The sequence below is a fragment of the Caloenas nicobarica genome, chromosome Z (assembly GCF_036013445.1).
Source record: "Caloenas nicobarica isolate bCalNic1 chromosome Z, bCalNic1.hap1, whole genome shotgun sequence".
NCBI lineage: Eukaryota > Metazoa > Chordata > Aves > Columbiformes > Columbidae > Caloenas > Caloenas nicobarica.
The window spans coordinates 89,805,118-89,826,441 of NC_088284.1; the positions used below are offsets into that span (position 1 = coordinate 89,805,118).

Below are 21,324 nucleotides of genomic sequence, written 5' to 3' on the forward strand. Positions count from 1 at the left end.
TGACTGTTAGCTGAAATCTCCTTAGTGCATATCTACCATGTAGCTCTTGATATGTGTGTGTTTACAGAATTCAGCTGTCAGTCACACAAGTAAAGCAAAAAAGAAATACATAAAAGTTTATTGGATTGCTCCCGGAGGTGCACCAAAACGTGTACAGTTTCTGTAAGTAAATTATTTCTAGTTTATTAAAATGCAAATAAAGCACACCTGTACGATCATCTGTGTCAAATATTGGCCAGCAGCTGAAAAGTATCCTTGGTCTAATGGACTGGAAAGTTGACACTTCTTGCTTGCTGCAGAGTCTACGTTAATGTAGACACTTGTGGGTTTTTTCAGAAATGTTGGAGATTTTTAGTTTGGTGTGTGGTTTCTTTTTTTTGGGGAGGGGGGGAAGGAGCGGGTAGTAGAAGGGGATTGAGAGTCCAGCTTCTTTATTGGTTCTAGTTAACTGCTTACGTGTCATGCCTGTAATATACAGTGTTAAGAATCTTTTTCTGTGCTTGTACCCAACAAAATGGTTTGTATACCCTCTTATTATACTGCTACCTTTTTGGGAACTAATGGATAAAAGTTATGCAACTTTTCTCTGAGGTTGTAATCTGTGCCACAGGCAGGAATGTTTTTTTTTTTTATAGCCAGTAGAACATGCAGTAGTATGTTTAAAATTATTTTTCCACTGAAATTTCAGTTATTTTCCTACTTTAATACATAAAATGGTAAAGGTTTGCATAAAGATAGTGGGTTTACAGATAAGTTGTACAAACTATAGAAGTGGTTCCTTTTTTTAAAGTAACAATCAGCTATTGATCTATACAATAATGACACTGTGTGTTGTGTTTAAGAGCTACAGTTGTGAAGAAATACAGGACTTTCTGGGTGAAGATTCCTGGTCCCATTGTTTCTCAGCCTAATGCACTATCCCCAACAACACCCTTGGGTGCAACATCGAAGGCTATATCAACTTCACACCCTGTTTCCTACTTATCAAAGCCAGTAAGTAATTATAAACCTAAGTAATTCTGTCTTTAATGCTTGTGATCAATGGAATTTAATGAAATCACATTGATACAGCCTATTGACAAAAGGGAGAGATGATGGATGAGTAACTTGGATATCAGAGACCAAGAATATAGACAGCTACACTGTTAGGTTAGTTGAGTTGCCTAAACTTGTGTGGGTTAAATTAAATTTTGTGATAGCATGCGTGGGTCAAAAGGTTGACAGAACATTTAGAGCTTAATGGTCAGAAAATATTATGTGTATCTGGGAAGAGAGATGGGAAAAGACTTGCTCTGATCTTGACTAATAACTTCCTATTTAGTAACTGCAGGCTCAGAAACTTCCTTCAATGAGTTCATCTGTGTTACTGACTTACATTAATCATAGAATCGTAGAATGGTTTGGATGGGAGGGGACCTTGAAGATCATCTACTTCCAACCCATTGCCATGGACACCTTCCACTAAACCAGGTTGCTCAAAGACCCAACCAGCCTGGCCTTGAACACTTCTGGGGATTCGAGTAAAAGTACAGCTTGGAACTCACCACTATTTTACCTGCCAGGCCTGGGGTAATTGTAGGGATGGGTTAAGAAATTGGCATGCAGACACAGATGGCATTTCTTTGCTGTTCCTTGTATGCTTTCTTCTAGAATGGGGTAGAAAGGAAGGAAGAAGAGGGAAACTCTCATTGCTTATGACTTGTTCCTTTGCTTAATTATCTAGTTTAATACGTCTGATTGTGGAAGTATGAAGTTCTGCATTAGGAACCCTTCAAACTGTGATCCTGAAAGTGCTTCCTGTTTTTTTCTGTCCTTCCAACAAGAGGAGAGTTCAGTACTTATTGAAATGAGTGGTCCAAGTGAAGGATATTTAGCGTTTGCATTGTCCCATGACCAGTGGATGGTGAGTGTCCTATTGTACTACTTTACTAAGATCACAAAAGCAAGTAAAGTTTGAATGATACTCTAGCAAAAGATGCAAATGGAAAACTGAAATGCTGCTAGATGTCAAACAAGGTAACTTTCCTTCCATAGTGCTGGGAGAGCTCCCAGGCTGCCTTTTATAGGTGGATATTCAGTTTTAGCTCAGGCCTGACTATTTGCAGTAGAATTTCCCTGGGGATATTGGTGTTGGCAGAACCCAACCTGTCTGCACAGTAGCTGACTGGAATTCCTGGTGGGAGTAGTCTTGCTTTGTTACCTGGCCAAAAACGCTTGCCTATCAGAAGCCGAGTTGCTATGCTTTCTGGAAGCCATTTGCACTTCATCATTGTTTGTACGGGAGTGACTCCATTCTATCTTAAAGTGTTTAGAGAGTCTTTTTTTTCTAACTGGTGTTAAAACGGACAATGCTGTTGACAAATGCATAATCTATGAAATAACTGTTACACAAAGGAGAAGCTGTTTATATTAGTATTTATGTCCCTAGTGCAAGAACACTTGGTTCTTAACACTACTTGGTCTTTATAGCTATGAAGAAAGCCAATTTTTAACTGAAGAGGGTGTTTAAATAACATAAACATCCACGTCTATGTTGTCTGGTTAATTCAGTAAATTCTAAATAATTAAAAAAACTTCTGATAACATGGTTGTTACCTTGGGAGGGAGGGTAAATCACGATGTGCCTTATTGTGTGTCGTCTCTTTGACTTAATGTGGTTCCCCTGTAGTACTGAAGTGTTTGAAAGCTGGAAAATAACTTGACAGCTAGAGGATTCTCTCTTGGGTCTTGTATATATTAAATCACTAAACAAATTTGGAGACTGGTTTTTATTGGGCTATAAATATCTTTTTCATTTAAACTCTCCAGGGTGGTGATGATGCATATGTGTGTGTTAGTGAGGACCACCATGTACATGTAAGCACTGCCTATCTGAAGGGGCGAAGTCCTCCTGTTCTGGATTCAGAGGTACATTGGAAAATAACTTAAGACACTTCCACAAATATAGGTTCAAAGTAATGAATGGTTGGCTGCTGCTTTGTGCTTTTATTTGCACAGCAGCTGTAAATGGTAAGATGAATCTATAATTCTTTAAGGTGAGATTGGTTGGGCTCTTTCTTCCCCGTGAATGTTACCTTTGGAAGTTAAAATTTACTTTTAAAAAGTAAGTCACATGATAGGAGCTTACTCTATTGAGGAACTTTGTGTCCATTATTACTCCATCCCTTTGGTAGGCCTGCAGTTGCAATTGATATATCTTAAAGATTGGAAGGGAAATGGAGATTGTTATGAGCTGGAAAAGTTTGTGATAAGAAGTCCAACCCTTATGTTACTGGGTTGACTTATTGACATACCTTCTAAGTTGGTACGCAAGAGATTTTCATTCCCCTCAATCATTGCTGTTCTTTCTTTGTGTACCAGTGACACTCTTGTCTTTTGTAGGGTGACTTTTAAGCCAATTACTCTCCCAGTCTGAAAACACTGGGTATTAAATGTCTCGTGTTTCACAGAATGCCCTTGAAGATGTATCATGGAGACTTGTGGATGGTGTTCTTCAGTGTTCTTTCAGAAGGAGTATTCGTCTTCCTGATTATAAAGGGAGATTTAATCTGGATGCGAGCTACTACATCTTTCTGGCAGATGGGGAAGCTAGTGAAGGTAAACCTGACTTGCATCTGGTTGCTTTTCTGTGAACAGCTCTAAATGAGTTAAGAACCTGTGTATAAGATATGGCTTAGCTGAAAATTAGTATCTGAACTAAGGACTCTGTTTTCCAAGTTTTAGGTGCTTAGTCCAGTTATCTTTACTACCTCTCCAGATCATGGTTTTTGCTTTCGGAAGTTCATCTTACTCCTATATGTGTGTTGCACACTCACTTGATGTGAAGAACTGTTAGCTTCTTGAGAGTTGGCCACATGTTCGAAATGGAGACTAGCATCAAAGGGAATTAATTATTCTTCACCTCTTGTGTGTGTTGTGGAGAAGGCTATTTTCTGTAGAGGGATGAGTTGGTTCTTGTACATTAAGTGTGCAAGACACCTTAGGTAACATCTTAGGTTCAAATTTTGATTCACAGACTTATCATATTGCATGCCAGCAGTTCAGTTTGTATGACTATGCTTAGTGGTCACAAGAAGGCTTTAAACAAAGCGTGAGCGCATTTTACAGGTGCAGTGGGTTTCATCAGCTGTAAATAAACCACTTTATGTCATTGCTTAGGTGGACTAATACATAAACATCGTCGTCAGCCTCTGATCACCAATGGAATATACAATGTCACAGGCCTTCCTCAGGATATTGGAGGTTCCCGGTCCCCACGTCTTATCAAAGCTCATGGTAAGCTGCAGCTTCTAGTTTTGTCTTCCAGTTCTAGACTTGCAGAGACTGGAGAGTTAGGTTTTCCTTGTTATTGCAGAGCAGGTATTTCTTCTTGTCTTTCTGGCCCTCATCTTATAGATACTTTTGGCTGGCAAGACCTGAGACTGAAGTAAGAAAAAGCAAAGATTTTAATAATTTTTCGTTTCAAGAGCAGTATTTATAAAATTCTTTTTGCCCAGGAAAATGAGCCTGCATTTGCCTTTTTCCCTTAAATTCATAATTAGGACTTGTATTTGTTTACCTTTTTCTCTCTGGCTTAATTTGACCTAGTTGCATTGTTGGTATAATTCTGTTTGAAATGGGGAACCACTCAGCTGACAGTCCAGAGCCATTCAAGTTAATGAGAATATTTTCTGTCACAGTACTGAACTGTAAAGCAGGCCCATGAGAGAACTCTCACTCATTCTTTGTGAAACAAATTGTTACAAATGTCACCTTTAATTCTCTGATGTCTAAGTTGTTGGCAGAACAGCATCTCTCACCAGTATGTACTGACTGTACTGGTGCATATGAAATGTGTGGTAGCCAGAGCTGCTCTGTTGTGCTGTGTGGGCACAGTGTGGCTCTTTTATATGGACATCATTTGCATTCTAGCAAGATAAATGCTAGCAAGTTGTAGTCTGAACTAGGTGATTAAAAACTTACCACTGGTATATTCTGACCATATGTGTACCAACTAAACTATTGCCTAATCTTTGAAGCTGTGTTCATATGCAGCTAAATTATTCATGTTTACATAGAATTTTTTTTTTTTTTTTAAATTTTCAGGAGCACTAATGTTTGTTGCTTGGGTTACCACAGTTAGTATTGGTGTTATTGTTGCAAGATTCTTCAAACCTGTCTGGTCTCATTCATTCCTGTTTGGAAAGGAGATGTGGTTTCAGGTAGGCAAAATCTCCCCATATCTCCAGTTGTATTTTCTAGCTTCATTGTAAGCAGAATTATAAACCTACTAGATTCAAGAAATAGGAGATTAAGCTTAGTGTGATTTTATCTTTCTTTAATCTTATAAAATGGAACAATTACAAAGCAGAAGTTCACCTGCTTTGCTGGTAAAAAGAACTAAAGAGGACACTAGGTACATATTAAACTGTAGATGTGTTGCATGTATTTTAATGGTGTATTAAGAAAGCTGTAACGTTTCTAAAAGCAAACTGAACTTTTCTAGGTGCATCGTATGCTTATGTTGACCACAGTCATGCTTACAAGCATTTCTTTTGTGCTGCCTTTCATATACAGAGGAGGTTGGAGCCAAGTAAGTGTGGTTTTTGCTTTGTTAACTGAAATGTAAAGGCTGGACCAAGTGAATGAGAAAGAGGTCCACTGATGACTTATTAGAACTATTGTCAAGGAAATGGCTGTGAAACCTGCCCTAAGTAGGCTGACTTCAAATCCTAGCAATACAGAAGAGGAGTGTTTACTCCTTTAACTGCAATTGCAAAACTTGAATACTTTTCTACCTTCCTTCCTCTTTCCTCCAAATAAAGTCCTTGCTTACAGTTGTTTTATGTACTAAATCAGTCGTCTTCACATTTTCTTAGAGAACTAGAATTTTGGAGGGGAGTGCGGATGGGTCAGCTGAATTGTTAACATGGTAAATCCTCTGGGAATAAGTGTTGTTATGGAATTGGATTTGAGTAACTGTATCCAGTGATTACACTTAGTCTGGAACATTAGAGATTGTATACCTCTTGCTGTCACCTGTGTAATATTTGGTGCAAGGTAGTATCAGAAATTGGGAAGTCTAGAGAGTGTTTGAATTAAAGGTGGGAGAAGAATGTGGTCACAGGTATGAGCTAGGGAAATGGGATTGAATGTTTTAGGGTTAAGATTAGAACAGATAGGGTGATGGGGAGACCAGTGCTGGGAGGAGTTAGGCCTCTGCTGAAGACACAGGATTGAGGATGAAGAGCTTGGAACATAGCTTCTGTACTCATATTGATCTCTGCTCTTCAGCTAGTAGAATTTCCCAATACAGCAAAAAGGTGGGGCAAATCCTGAGCAGACTTACAATATCTCATGCTGCTAAGGTGAAACATTGCCATCCAGCTACAGGGCAGCTTAGTGTGTTCTGTCACCTCTGCCAGTCTACACACAGTGCTGCTCTGCCATTGTAACTTACTAATACAAGTGTAAATAGAATTATCAACTTCTTGGTATTTTTCCTGTCTTTATATAGATGTGATATTAAAAAAAAAAATGTCCTGTGTTTAGCGAGCAGGTTTTCATCCCTATCTCGGCTGTACTGTGATGGCTCTGACAATCTTTCAACCATTGATGGCAGGTTTCAGACCATCTCGTCATGCACCAAGGTACTCATAGCTAACTCATTAAGTTACAGCCACAAGAATGAAATAACCCTGTTTCTTTAAAAATATTTTCTATAATACATTGAAAAGATATATTTAAAGTAGGTAAAATTATCCTTTGATTGTATTTTCTTTTTTTTTTGGTCCAAACTACATAATCAATAAAAATTCTTTTTGCTGTTTTGTAGGAGGCAATTATTTAACTGGTTTCACTGGAGTACTGGTACAACAGCTAGAATACTAGCTGGTGAGTAGGAGTAATAGTTGTACCTCCCTTTTAAGTGATTTAGAGGAACTTTGTTCATTGTCTGGGCTATTACTTCTGTAAAAAATCTATGGACATCCAGTCCAGGTATCTCTGAAGATGCTTTTTTCTTGCTGGCCATCTTATGTGTGAGTTTTAAGTGGCCATCAGATACAGCTTTAGGGAGAAAAAGTGACTATGTAAAACCACAGAGATTACAGACAAATCTGGAGAATTTCTGTAATGAGGACCTCTTCTTATCTGGAGTGATTTGTTTTTGTCTTGGAAGATTTGAGGACAGTGTTCTTACAGTAATGTAGTTCAATGTTATTTGATGGGAGAGAGAAACTTGCTTAGAGAACCAGAACCTGGGCTTAATTCTGTTAATGGTGACAAGTTTCCCCAGGCAGCTTAAGCACAGAAGTTGGGGTGACTGTGGTCTTGCTGGTAGTCACAAGTGCTAGTGTCTGTGTGACAGGGATGTGAGAGGGCACTGAGCAGGATGAAAACTATCTTGGCCTCCTCCTTTTCTCCCTGCCTTCCCTGTCGCACTGTCCCCAAACCCCCACCTTTTAGCTGCATGAACTCCTTTAACCTCATTCTCCAAGCAGTTGTAGGCAGTTCATGGGGAAATCTATTGCTAAAGGTGTTGAAAGCATTTTTTAATTACCTTGACACAGTACATTTAGTGTCTTTTTATCTTGTTTTTACTGACTAGTGGTGACTATGTTCTTGGGAATGGATCTACCAGCACTTGACCTACCAGACCCATGGGACACCTATACAATGATTGCTTTTGTAGCTTGGCATGTTGGTATTGATGTTCTTCTGGAAATACACAGCTATTGTCTCATACGTAAAGGTACAAACCCAACAGAACTCCTATTGTTACCTTGCTTGCTGAGCATTGTAGTATGCAAAAAATATAATAGTGAACTGAATTTCAAGAGGTGTTCTTTGACCTCTGACTTGTAAGCTGAAGGTAATATCTCTTGACTAATGGTGTCATATCTTCTGTACGAAGTTTAATATGGGAGTAAGCCAGTTTTCAAGACCAAAGTGTTATAGAAAATAGTAGCCTCTTATTTCTCAAACCACAGTTTGTGGGATCTGACTTGAAATGTGTATTTTGCAAGAATCTATTGCTTTGGAAGTTCTTGGCTTCACTGGCTGGTGTCACTGAGAAGAGATGAGTGTGCACACGTAAATGATGTATATCTCTGGCAGAGATGAGACATCTGCAGAACTAAAGAAGCATGATTAATTAAAAGGTTGTGTAAGGTAGCATGTGGAGAAGGAGTGATGATAAAATATGTGAGTTTAGGTTTAACTGCAGTAAATACTTCCTAGAAATAGAGAACTGAACTTGAAATGTTAATGGAAAATACTTCTTAATCTAGTTATTTTAAAGTGAAAAGATTTTAGATCAAACAAATGTTTTGTTCAGCTCAAAACTCAGTGTTTTGATGGTTTACCATAGCAAAAGACAAAATGTTTTGCCACTTTGATGTCCAGAATTTACTTTTTGTAGGTCAGCTCCAGAATAACTTCTCACTTTGCTGTGATAGTACAGGTTACAAAATTGCAAATGAGACTTCCAAGTGCTTTTCAAATTTGATGCTGTATAAGACTGACTTAGTCACAAGATCAAGACTTATGCAGTATGAAAATGAAAAACACCGTTCCTCTTAAGAGCAGGCTTAACTTTTTTTTCTTCCAATTAACAGTCGAAGTAATAGAGGATGACAGAGTACAGATACTGCAGTCGCTCACATCTGCAGAAGCAGAGGTAATTCACAATTTTGGAAATAACTACTATGAGATGGGATGATTCTTTGTTTAAACCAATAAAAAGACTGACATTTCTATGGCTTTTGTTCTCTTGCAGGGTCGCCTGTTTAAACAGATTGTGTTAACCATCTATGTCTGTGGAAATATAGTATTCCTCATTGCCTTCCTGGCAGCAATCAACCAAATATGAAATCAGTAATTGTGAAATTTGTGATGAAATATTGTGCATTTGAAAAACCTGCAATGAATGCTTTTTTTCCCCCCCTGAAAATGTAATTGAAGAATAATAGCACATGTGCATCATGGTCAGTGTTAGGAGAACTTGAATTTAAATCTATAGAGGATGCTGCAGCCTGCAAAAGCTGTGTTCTGATGTGACTTTATTGGGAGCCTTTGCCTGAGTAAGGAATGAAGTCTCTCTCTTTTTTTAAGCACAATAATTAACGTGATTGAAGCTTACAGGTTAAGAAGGTTGAGATGATGTGCTGAAAATGCAATTTTCATAGTCTGTTCCCTAGACCTTTTGTGAATGTTACTGGGGAAACTGGGAAGATTGATTCTGACAACTTCCTGCTCGTGACAGTTTTCTACATTAAAAACCAAACAAGCCCAAATGACCTCCAGCTTGGTAAAAAACTGTCACAAATGCAGGTTGATGCATGAGCTAAATGGTGTTGTCTATCTTTGCAGTTAAATGCAAAAAATATTCTCTCTGCTCTAAGAGCAGTACACTTACACAAGCATATGGGTTTGGGAACTTCAGTCCTTTAGTAAAACCACCATTTGCGTCACTCAAAATATTGTTGTGTCCCATCCCCTTCAGTGCTTCTGAACCATACAGAGAAAACATGTTTGCAATGTAAATGCATTGAACCCAGTAGTTTTTCTCTAAAACTCAAACAGGAAGAATCTATCCGTGTGTGTGGATTTCTGTGTTTTGCTGTCTTTGGTTGCTTATGGCTTCTGAATTTTCTGTGTGAATAGGATGGATTTATGCCACTTGATGCTTAAATGGAAGTAAAAATATTTGCTCAGGAATGTTGCATTTGTATTTGCACTATTGAGCAAAATACAGATAAGGATTTGGTTCAACTTCAGGAAAAGCAGCTTTGGTTAACATTAAGTGGGAGCACTTTGAGCTAGCACATCTAGAAGATAGAACCGTTTCTGTAGAAATATGGAAGTTTTTTTTTTGGTTAACAAAACATTTATCTAAGTACATGAACTGCGTATGGGGAATGAAGAGAGACTATATTGTTTAACTTTTTTCATTCATGGTTTGCCTGTATATGGAAGGACGGACAGCCTTGAAATGGCATCTCAGAAACGAACATTTAATATGCCATACAATACAGTGCTTTGCATTTGTTTTTGCAGCTTTGAACAGTATGCTTCCACACATCTTCATTTTGATACTGGAAAGCATTGATTTTTTTTTTTCTTTTTTTTTTTAGTCATAAGGTTTCAAAATATATCTTCAGCCTGGGGCTACTAAGGTAGCTCGGAATAAAGGTGTTGGAGTATTGTATAGAATAGTAAATAGTGAGGCCTGGCTTGGTACGACTATTACAGCAACATCTCTCTACTACCCGTTGGCCAGCCCTGTAATACTAGTATGCGTGGGTCAGGTAGTGGTTCTCTCCGTTTACTAAAACTGTCTGTTTCTGTCTCTTTCATCTCCTCAAATCCACAGTGTGGCCTCTTGCAAGGACAAGTCATATTCAGAAAGCTACAAGTTTGTTTGTGATCTTCTTTTTGGCTGCTCAAGTAACTGGTTTAGCCGTAAGGGCATTTAAAGAGCTGGGATTAATCTCTTTGTCAGCAGCAGACTGCAAGTGAGTCTAAGTTGAATCATCCCCATTCTTCCTGGAAGCTGAGAAGAGGGGGACTACGAATGAAATATGGCAAAAAGCCAGGCTGAAAGGAAAGAACTATACGGCTAATTGTGTGGGTTTGTGTTTTGTGGGGTTTTTTGTGGGGTGTGTGTGATGTGTGTTTTGTTTGTTGGTGGTTTTGTTTTTTGAGAACTCTGATTTCAAAAGCCTGAGAATCAACAAGGCCCATCTAGTACTACAGTTTTAGGGGACTCTTTTGCATACCATGGGTTTATAGAATAAAATCTTTTAACGTAAGCACAATTTTTTTAAAAGTCAATGCCAGATTCTTTCTGTAATACAATAGCTATACTGTGTGTTATTTCATTTGCACGTGACAAAGAACACAGGGGTTTTTAAAACATGAATGTATATGTACTAATAAATTTTGTCTCTTTTAGTAAGGTAAAAACACTATCCAATAGAAACTAGAGAAGAATAGACTTGCCTAGTAGCAAAATGGATTGTCTATTTTCTTTGTAGATGTTGTTTTATAAATTAAAGCAATCTAAATACTTCCTGGAGAAACTATTATTGAAAGGGAATGTTAAAATAGTTTATCTCTGTAATGCAGATTTTCCTCAAGAAGAAAAAAAAAAAGTCCTTGTTTAACATCTAATACAGCTTTAAAGTTGGCAAAATTGTCAGTTATTCTTTGGATAACTACTTCCTTCCCAGTGTTAGCAATATTGTATAGTTTCTTCTGTGAGGCCTTGTGCGTGGTATTGTGATTTATTTGATGGAAAGACTTGTTAATTTTGTGTGATGTTTGTTCATGCCATCACTCCTGCCCTCTTTTTTTGTGACTAGTAAGGGGAAGGAATGTGTCATTGTGTTCTTGTGACTTCTGAAATTTCTGATATACTCCTTTGGAAAAAAAGAAGTCTGTGGAAGCGTTTGATATCAGCAGGAAGATTGATGACAAGCAGTTTGATTCTAGAGACAGCGGTGGCTGCTGTATATTTTCTTTTCTTGAATGATAAAGTGTTATACAGAAGAAAACTCCCATTGCTTTGCTTCATAAAGGAATCTTGCTAAAGTCAAGAAAAATTTTCCACAAAGAGATCAAGAAGGTTTCAATGTTCTCTTTTACTCTCAGATTAAACTTGTGATGACAAATCAACATTAACATATTTCTTTCTGGGTTCTAGACATGCAAACACTCTTAGTCAAGTAGAAACTTGTGATCAGTCTCGCAACAAGTAGTTTACTGTTTTGATTGAGTTGTTAGGTGCAGCCTTCAAGCTCTGCTCATCTGTCCTTGACTTAACTACGACTCATGTTTCTTGCATATGCTTTGAATGAAAACTGATGCAAGTAGCTCAAATGCAATAGAATTCACTGCTACTTTGCTGTACTCAGTTGTTTTTTGGTTTGTTTTTGTTTGTTTGTTTTGTTGTTGTGTGTGGGTTTTTTTCTGCTAACTGATGTGCAGGCTTCAGAATGAACTAAGAAAACATTTCTCTTGTTTCTCTTCCTTGCATTGAATGTTGCGCTGTTTTCTGTTTTACCAAAATCACAAGATGGGGAGACTTCATGTATACAGGTTAATAACGACCACGTTTTCCTGTACCAGGGTTTGGGAAGGCTGGAAAGAGAGAGAGGAGGAGGTTGCTCTGCCTCTTGTGTTCTGTCGCTGTTTGTGACACTGCGTGGCGCTGGTGTCCAAAGAACTGCTCGCTTGCTTCAGTCTGTCAGTGAGAGGCTGAGACATGTAAAGGATGTCCGAAACAAAAAACGTTACTAGGTGAACTAATCGGAAACATTCTCAAGCTTTATTAAGAAACTTGACTTTTAAATTCAAGCTAGTTCATACAGATAGACATTATGAAATGGATGTTTACTTGATTTCTATGCTTAAGTTTTTGATTGAACAGTTATGGCCTGTTTTCTTTTGTCATGTGTGTAAACCGTGTTCTTCGTGGGTGCATCTCTTTCCAAGCAACTGAAGATGAACGACAAGCATTGAGGAAAAAGCTGCAATCTCCTGCATTGAAATGCAGAAATTAATATCTTGGTGATTTTTAGATGACTCTAAGTGAATAGAAGGATGGTTAAGAGAGATGATCTGCTAGCAATTCTGAGAAATTCCGTGCTCACATCAGTCTGACCCATCTTCTCTAGGGGCTATGTGTAAAGTGGGGAGCTGTTGCATTCATTTTCCTGAGAAAGTGGCACAACAGAATTGGCACAGGACGAGAGCTTTGGAACATGCTTGGCACCATCTGTTTTAGCTCATACCTGAGCTAATTCAACCACTGTATAGCTTCTGCTGGTCTTCCTCATGCTGTGCAAAAGTAACTTCACATATTTCAAACCACAGAAGCTGAACATCTGCATCGCACTGACCCAGGCATCTGTGGCAGTCATGCTGGACAAACTGTATTGCACCAAGAAAGACTCCATCTCTGGCTTTGTTTCAGAGAGACTTCTGTTTTGCTGGGCCTTAGAAATTGTTTGGATTCAATGATGAATTGAAATTTTGCATGGCATCTGTGTTGGCATGTGAAAAAGATTATTTGCTGCCTTATAGTTCCATTCTTGTTGACATGGGTGCGGGAAAGCTCTGGGGCTGCAGCGCTCGGATGATGAGCATCCCTGCTTCCCAGAAGCACACGGCTCTTGAATGCTCTTTTCCTACAAATTAATGATCTGATATCCGTGTGGCTACATAGCTAATGTGTTAGTGTGGGACAGTTCAGATTCATCTGGCATAAACTAAGTAGTTTTAATATACATAACATTAAAATTGCCATATGGCAAAGCAGAGATTTGCTGAGCCCAGTATTGTCTCCAGAAGTGGTAGTAATGAGTGCTTAGAGCAAGAAGCGTGACAAGGCCACAGTGATATTTTTCTCTTCCCAGCAAGCTCTCCTTGCTACTTGCCAGAATCTGTGCAAGGATGTCCTAAATGTCCTAAGCTAGGAACTGCAGCTGGACCGTTAACTTTTGTAGTGATTGGATTTTATCTATGAAGTGTGCAATGAATTATATAAAAAACCTATTAATGCTTTTGCTCTCCCTTTTAATTAGTTGTTCTCAAAGTACTGCTTGTTTTTGTTTTAATGATCTGTATTTTGTTTTTACCTTCCTGCCTTTATCACAGTTCTTTAGGCCTCTCAGGTCTGTGTCTTACTGTCTTTCTTCCTGTATGACTGCAGCTGTATTTAGCTGTTTCTTTCTTCTGATAATATTCATTATCCATCTCTGTTTGTATCTTCACAGATGGGCTGACCAAGCGCTACTCAAGTTGTAACTATGAAGGGTATTGGTAGTGAATTTCACCTGTAGATTTACTATGCATTCTCTGTTCAGTCTCCTTTCTTTTAAACTACTTTGAATAATACTGCATTGGCAACAGCATTCTTGTTCCTTTTCCAGATAACTTAAGTTTAATAGCACAGATTATTGGGGAAGTGTCCATAGCAATCTGCTGCTGTTACGAAAACTGCTTGTGGCTACTTCATATAACTCTCCTCCTCTATATCTTTTTGGTGTATGCTGTTAAGAACCTTTGAGAAAATGTAAAAACAAAAAACGAACCAACCCCAGCAACAACAAAACCCAAAGAAAGAAACAGGATAGACAGAGAAAGCGTAATATAGTTAGATTTATTTGTTCTTATCTACTATTCCAATCTCCAGGTAACAATCTCTGAAGAATCCTAAAATTTGAGATTATTACCCAATTCAAACTGGGAGCCACCAAGTGTTTAGAGGCTAGAAGTCAGCTGGTTACTACCATCGTGCCTCAGTATGAGGTAGTAGCTTCAGTTTCCTGCTTTGAAACAAGGAAGACCAGCAAAAAAAGTTATGATTTTTTGCTGGTACGTAATTTGAGTTAGCTATACTAGAATAACACAACCTGAGCTTTATCTGTTTAGTGATTTTTAAATTAGGCTAAGATGTAGCAAAATAAAACTATCATACTGATTTGAATATAAGGATGTAGTGCTAAGAGGCACTTCCTGCTCCCCCTACCCCCAAGAACTATGTACTGGAAATATATCTGACTTGCATGTGATTTTTTTCTAGGTATAATTGTATCTTTTGGCTGCTTTAGGGGTTCTGAGCTTGTCCCTCATGTGCAAAGAATTAACTTGTTCCTTGGTGAGAGCCTGGGACCTTGCTTGGAGGGCTGTGCCCAGCAGTTGCTGCACCTCTAACAGACCTTGTCTTGCATCTGCAGGACAAGCCATTGGTGACTCTGTATTTCTGATGGGAGGCTTGCATTGATTTTTTTAGCTTCCCTGGCCAATGGAAACTTGGTTACTGAAAAGTGGAGTGGGTTTTTTGTTTTTGTTTTTCTATTTTTTTTGGTGGTGTGGGTCTGTTTGCTTGGTGTTTGTGTGGTGTTTTTTGTTGTGTGTGTGTTTTGTTTTGTGTGTGTGTGGTGTGTTTTTTTTTTTTTTTCAATGGAGAGGCACTGCCTGTCTGGCAACAAGTTTCCTGGAAAAGCAGGGCTTTCTGAGCAAGGAAGAAAGTGAAACCATGCTTGGAAGGTCAGGCTGTTCATAGTGTTATGCACAGGATTGGTCTGCGAGGTTATGGGTGGGCAGCATGTATGTGGCATGGGCAAGGGATTAGGGTCTGAGGATGGCTATACTTTTATATGTAAAATAGAAGGGTGGGTGGTCTGTGGAGCTATAGGAGGTGGCTAAATATTTAAATGCTGACTTGACTATTTTTGGTTTGGTTTGCTGTCACTTAAAAAGGAATGCTTTAAATTTTGGCCAAGGTGGTATGCTTGGAAATCAGCTTTTCTATTTACATTTCTTCCTGTTCTTATCTCTCATGTTTAGTTTTTAATTAACCAGTGTTATTAACATAAAAATGTTGGAATGGCATTTTCAATCGAAATTGGGTAGTTTGGCATACTTTGTTGGGAAACTATGCCATGTGAAGTCTGTGGAGTTGAGTGTTTATCTGCTCTGTGTATATAGCAACAACATATTCCTGATTGTGGGAACAGGTACACACATGTCTTCATACTTGGATGTACACTGCATTTACGGTCTTAGGTAACTCTCCATTACTTTCAGCAAATCCAGGATGCAATTTGTGTGTATGTGGCAGTTGGTCAAATCTAAAAGTCTGTTAAAGGTCATTGGATTATGCAGGGGGCTGAACAGCCTGGATGCATAAAAGAGAGGAGCAAAACAAGTATTATGATCCAAAAAAGGTGTGTTGAAGAAGCTCTTCTTAGCTTTATTCTGCTTTGAGTAGTAAATTTTACTTCTGTGTCATTACAGCTGTTAAATCACCTTTTTTCCCAGCTTTGCCATTCTCATCCTCAGAGCTGAAAAGAGAAAACAAACAAAGCCATTGTGTTTTAAGACTGACTTTCCATTTCTGATGCTAAATCTCCTTACTTAGAATAATAAAGAGTACACATACCTCCGGTGGTTAATCCAGAAGAATAAGCATTGTTTTAATGATATAGAAAGAAATCAGTAGAAGGCATTAGTTCTGGCAATTTTGCAGTAAAGTGAGTATATTAAGAAATTACTTCATTACCACTGTTTGAAAATTAGCACAGCTCTTTTTTAACTGTTTTGTTTCTGTTACCTTCACTGAGGTGTTGCAGACAGATGGCATTGTCCTTGACTAGATGCTGACAGATTAATAGGATTCATGAATAATTAAACAAACTCATTGTTTAAACTAAACTCCTCAGTGGGAGCTGTAACTGTTTGGAAGCCTTTTTCTTTTGTGTTGATGTTCACAGAAAACTTTCCGCTCTTCCTGGTGTAGTGAGTCACAGCAGGAGTTAAGTCATGTTCCTGATGTGAGTCTGATGGGTAACTTAGTATCTATATGAACATCAGTATGGCAGTTGTCTGTAACTGGGTATAGTGTGGGTTAGTTTGAAAGTGACAGCGCAGGGCAGATGATTAAATGTTAAGGTTATTTTTAGAATGGCAATGTAATGCTGTTTTTTGATAGTGAGAGCCTCCCCCAGCATGTAGTTGCTCTGAGAATGCAGTGGGAATAATCTCCAGCTCTCTGACCTGTTAGTTTGAAGAGTCACCCAAAATAGCATGTCTCATTCCTTCACCCTGCATATGTCTCTGTACTGAGAGGGTGAAAGCAGCTGTTTACTTGATTTATGCATGTCAGCAAATGTCCAGCTTGAGTTACGTTTTGAATGCTGAAGTTACTGCAAGTCAGAAGCATCTGAGTGTAACTTTATATCATAGGGCCACATGTTAGGCTTAGCTCTCACAAAGCCCTGTGTACTGTTTGCAGACCAAGGGATCCTGAAGGATTCAAATCGTGGTTGTAAGAGAAAAATCAATTTGATGCTTCACTTACAGCCAATAGTCCTTTTTTGTATTGCTTTCTGAGTTACAGAAACAGACGGTGTGCATTAATATTTCTCTATTAAAAAACTTTGTTGTATGTTACTTTCTTCAACACAAATGGAGCTAAGTCTCCATTGTGTTTTTTGAAGGTTGCACAGATTCCAGTGGTAAGAAAAACACTCTGGCTCATCTAGAGTAGCTGCCTGCCAAAAGCCTCAGACCTTCATGTCCCGTGGGAGCATGTTCCACACTGTCAGTAGGCTTTACTACCTATCCAGCCTCAGTTTTTCCTTTCCTTATTCATTCCACCATGTTTAGCCTTTGTTCCCCCTCAAGGACTTTTAATTTCCCTAGTGAGTATTGAATCTTTAAAACATTGGCACACTAATGCATTTGACTGAAATTTAGAGAAGAAAATAAGCTCTAATAGTGAAAACCCTGGTGTCTTAATTATAGCGTTGTCATCCTTCTCTCTGTATGTTTTTTCTGAGGGCAAATACTTTGAGATATTGGTACCACACCAAGCTCATGGGGAAAGGACAATTGCTCCCGTATGGAAAGAGGCATGTCCTACATTTGTCAGTTTGGAGGCATGCTGAAAGCTCCTAGTTTAATCTGCTATTTCTCTATATAGGTTGGCAAATGGAACAATTCCTCTGCCTCTTAGTTGTCCTTGGCCATCACACTAACTTTTTCAATAACTTGCTCTGAAGGTTCATTTCTTTCCTAAAAGCAAGATCGTTACATAAGGGACCACCTCCCTCGTCTGTCCTGCGTTTTCCTGATTTCCATTTTCTTTCAGGGAGTCCTCAGTGCCTGATTAGTGTCCAAATGCTGCAATTGCCTCCCAAAGCTTTCATTTCAGAGAGGATTATTTTTTTCTGTTGTATGATTTGTTGTTTTAGTAATGAATGATGAGGTATCAAAAATAATTTTGATTCCTCTCTGGTGGTGTTCAGGGTGAACGTGCTAGGCTGGGCATCAGTGGCTGCTTTGAAAACAGTTTATTTCTCTAAGAAACAGCTCTGTGTAATACATTGTTCTAGATTGAGGAGGCTTTCCTGGTTTTGTTTCTTCTTTAGAAGTTGCAGGAGGATTACAGGACTGCTTGGGAAAAATTGAGTCACTTCCTGGCTTTTTCCCCTGATCAAAATGTCTCAGGGAGTGGCAATAAATAAGTGGAGGGGTGAAGAGGAATATGGCTTAGTTCCAAATTCTACTGAGCATTTAAGACACTCAGAGACAGTGGTGAATGTTGGGGTGTAATTTTGGGGCAGTTGCCAAACTGCTTTTAGTTTAACTGGGACTGTGTTTTTCGTTTTTAGGGGGTTTTTTTTGGTGTGTGTGTGTTTCTGGTTTTTTGTTGTGTGGTTTTTTTTTTTTTTTCCCCTAATTGGCTATTTTTTCCTTGGTAGAATAATTGTAAGTAAATGGGTGAGATCAAATACAGAGTAACAGAACAGATTCTCAAAAGCCTTTGCTAGATTTACACTTTGTTTTGCGCTAACCTCAAAAGAAAGAGAACGCAGATTATTCGGAGAGTCCATGAATGGCAGGGAAAATGAAGTTTCAGTTGCTTCTTTCAGGAGACAAAAATAAGCAAAGTTTGTTACAGGTAGGAGTGCTCAGCTAACATCTCATGGCCCACCTGAACAGTCCTGCCAGCTCACAGTTACTTCTTGGAAACCCCTCTCCTGGGATCTGTTCAGGAACACCCACATACAGGGGCTGTAGGATGAATGAATGGTTTCAGGAGCAACCAGCTGGTGGGTGGGTGAGTGTCGCTTCTCCATTATATGCCTCTCCATGTGTGATGGGAGGATTAAGGAACTATCCTCAAAACGTAATGGGCTGGAGCTGATGCTGGAGTGGTTTATCTTGGCTGTACCAGCTGCTTCTGCTTTCAGTTGCTGGCAGCAGCCTTTGGTCCTGAGGACCCAGGGAAGTGCACAGGTGGCAGGATTGGTGCTTGAGAGGAGCAAAGGTCCTCTCAAGTGATAGAAAAGTACAGTGGCCTCATTGATCAGAAAGGCCAGGCAATGCTGCTGGAATATTTCAGGCTGTTGTGTGCCTGATTGCACAAGGCTGATACTTCTGTAAACTGAGAGCATGATTTACTGATCAGCTCTTCCCCATTAGTGCATACTGATGTGAAAATACTTGAAGCTCTTTATGTGATCCAGTGACCACCCTCTCTCCTGGCTTTACCTGGGTTGTAAAGAAATGCTGGGCTGCCAATGCAGCTTGAGGCAGGGTCCAAACTTACGTTTTTCCTACCAAATTGCAAAATCATTCAGAATGTACTCTGGAGGAGGAGCAAGGAGAGGATGTGGGATCAGGACCCCAATCTTCCTATAATTCAAGCACAGTGCTCTTTCCTTGCAGTGGAATGTGACTGCTGTCTGAAATCCGCTTTTCTGTAAATATACTTAAATGTAGATAAATTGTATGTGTTAAAGTGCAATGTAATTGTAAAGAAGAGCTTTCTGTGTTTCTGGAAGATCTTGCTGTTGTTCTTTCAACCTTTTATTATAAAACTTTATAGTGAGAAATAGACACCTAGATATTAATAGAATATAAAAATTTTTACAAAATAACATTATGCACTATATGAACTAACCACATGCAGTGATGAAACTGTTTCATTGTCTTTCAGAGGCTATAAAAATAACTAATGCAGGTTAACAAAAAATATCAAAACTTGCATAAACATTGTCAAGGCAAGATTGGCAATGCTGATTGCAGAAAAATGCAAAGTAAAGTTGGTTATTAAACAGTCTTTCTAATTTAAGGAGCAATTTGAATTATCTAGGAAGTAATTAGAATGCAGATAGGCACAAAAACATTGTAACAAGGAAAGAGTGTTAAGAAGCAATGCTGTAAGTTACCTGGTAGAAATGAAAACCAATTCTGCCGATTGACCTAGCACTAATGGAACTTTCAATTGTCACTTGAAAGAGAACCACTTTTAATCTTTGAAGATTACAGAAATGGCTTTTCTGAGAGAGTTTATTTTTCAAATTTTGATATGGTAACTAGTGCATTGCTAAAGATGAAATAATTCCAACAGTACCAAAGTGCAGATTGGCATTTGTTAACAAACAAGAGCAAAGAAATTATTAGTAATTGCATATTAGTCCATGAAACAATCCAAATAGTAAAGTGAGACAGTTGCTAGCAGATAAGAGTGGTATCAGTTTGCTACATGAGCGAACAGCAGTGACGTGATTTTCCTTTTCTGTTACCTGTTAGTGAGGGGTCTTCGGTACCGTCTCCAGATCCCTGGCTGTGAAGATGAGCAGGGTGTGTTGGGGAGCTCAAGCATTCCTCCTGTTCTCGCCGGGAGATGGAATTTTTGTGGGGTACCTTGTTCAGGCTTGTGCCCAGACTGCTTGCAGGGTTTGTCTGTGGGACCTCTGGGAGTTTCCTGCTCGGTGGCTGATAAACCTGACTATAGTGGCCTATGGGATGATATGCTGGTTTCTCAGATTTGCTGTCATCTTCATCATCATCATCAATAATAACTAATTCTGCGCGGATAACCCCATCATAACGTGACAACTTTTGGTCTGCTTCTGCATCGTCATCATCAATGCGCTGATAACCCATGAAAATCATTGTTACTGGTTCGGAATCATCCACGTAACATGGTACAGCTTGGACAATGCTGTACTGAACATCTTCCTCATCTGGAGGTGCAGGGGATGTTTCATTAAGATGGGGGGGACTTAAAAACCTTCTCTCATGTCTTTCGTTTGTATTCTGGTAAGGTTTTAATTCCTCATGTGCAGCTTTTCTTTCTTCATTATGTATCATACTGTTCTCAGGGTTAGTGTGCACTTTCTTCTCTGAAAGGGAAAGTACTGGGGAGGAGGGCTTTGGCTGTACTAAGTTTGGAAGATGAAGCCCATTTTGTTTATGTTGCTGCATGAAGGGCTCTGTTTTGGAGGAGAATTCTGTCTGATGATTGCTAAATCCATTCAGTTCTCTTCTGTGAGCATCTTCCAGTTTTGGTCCAGGAGCTAATTTGTCTTTCTGAGGAGTAACTGGCCTGCAAAACTTGTTTGCAAACACAGGCTCATGATACTCCGTGGGAGACTGGGAATTTTTTTCAGTTGCCTGCCGTAGCAGGTCTTCCACCTCAACAGGAGCAAGTTCATCCATCCCGTTTTGTGTTGTGCTGCCATTTGAGGACACTGCATAGACTGACTTCCTGCCATCATCATAGACTTTAATTCCTGTCTCTTTAAACTCCTTTGAGGGAAGAGGTATTGTTGATAACACTGTATTCTCTCCTGTCTTCATGTCTTTTTCAACTTTAATTTCCATGGCAAACAATGCTGTTGAAAGAAACAAATGCTTAAACTGATAATGCAGTAGCTGCAAGAAATATTGTGGAAGAGTTCTGACAGCAACAGAGAATGACTGTCAGCACAAGTTATCAACTATGTGAATTTATCACATACATAACCAATATATTGGATT

The 21,324-nt window shown here is 38.9% G+C and overlaps 2 protein-coding genes across 5 annotated transcripts in view; one reads left to right on the plus strand and one right to left on the minus strand.

Moving 5' to 3' along the window:
• The window catches only part of FRRS1 (ferric chelate reductase 1), a 29,017-nt gene extending 18,121 nt beyond the window's left edge, over window positions 1-10,896 (plus strand). For all 4 annotated transcript variants that reach the window (XM_065656347.1, XM_065656344.1, XM_065656346.1 and 1 more), the window contains 13 exons: window positions 68-162; window positions 843-993; window positions 1,724-1,903; window positions 2,809-2,907; window positions 3,450-3,597; window positions 4,159-4,275; window positions 5,086-5,201; window positions 5,486-5,572; window positions 6,532-6,629; window positions 6,815-6,873; window positions 7,589-7,732; window positions 8,598-8,659; window positions 8,759-10,896. In XM_065656347.1, the coding sequence (XP_065512419.1) occupies window positions 68-162; window positions 843-993; window positions 1,724-1,903; window positions 2,809-2,907; window positions 3,450-3,597; window positions 4,159-4,275; window positions 5,086-5,201; window positions 5,486-5,572; window positions 6,532-6,629; window positions 6,815-6,873; window positions 7,589-7,732; window positions 8,598-8,659; window positions 8,759-8,851 (1,449 nt within the window). In that variant the 3' untranslated portion in view covers window positions 8,852-10,896. The remainder of the gene's footprint in view (window positions 1-67; window positions 163-842; window positions 994-1,723; window positions 1,904-2,808; window positions 2,908-3,449; window positions 3,598-4,158; window positions 4,276-5,085; window positions 5,202-5,485; window positions 5,573-6,531; window positions 6,630-6,814; window positions 6,874-7,588; window positions 7,733-8,597; window positions 8,660-8,758) is intronic.
• Window positions 10,897-12,288: 1,392 nt separating this feature from the next.
• Window positions 12,289-21,324, minus strand: part of PALMD (palmdelphin) — a 30,411-nt gene continuing 21,375 nt past the window's right edge. The window contains exons 7-8 of the mRNA XM_065656022.1: window positions 20,085-21,179; window positions 12,289-15,833 (exon numbers count right to left, since the gene is read on the minus strand). Of these exons, the coding sequence (XP_065512094.1) occupies window positions 15,790-15,833; window positions 20,085-21,179 (1,139 nt within the window). The 3' untranslated portion in view covers window positions 12,289-15,789. The remainder of the gene's footprint in view (window positions 15,834-20,084; window positions 21,180-21,324) is intronic.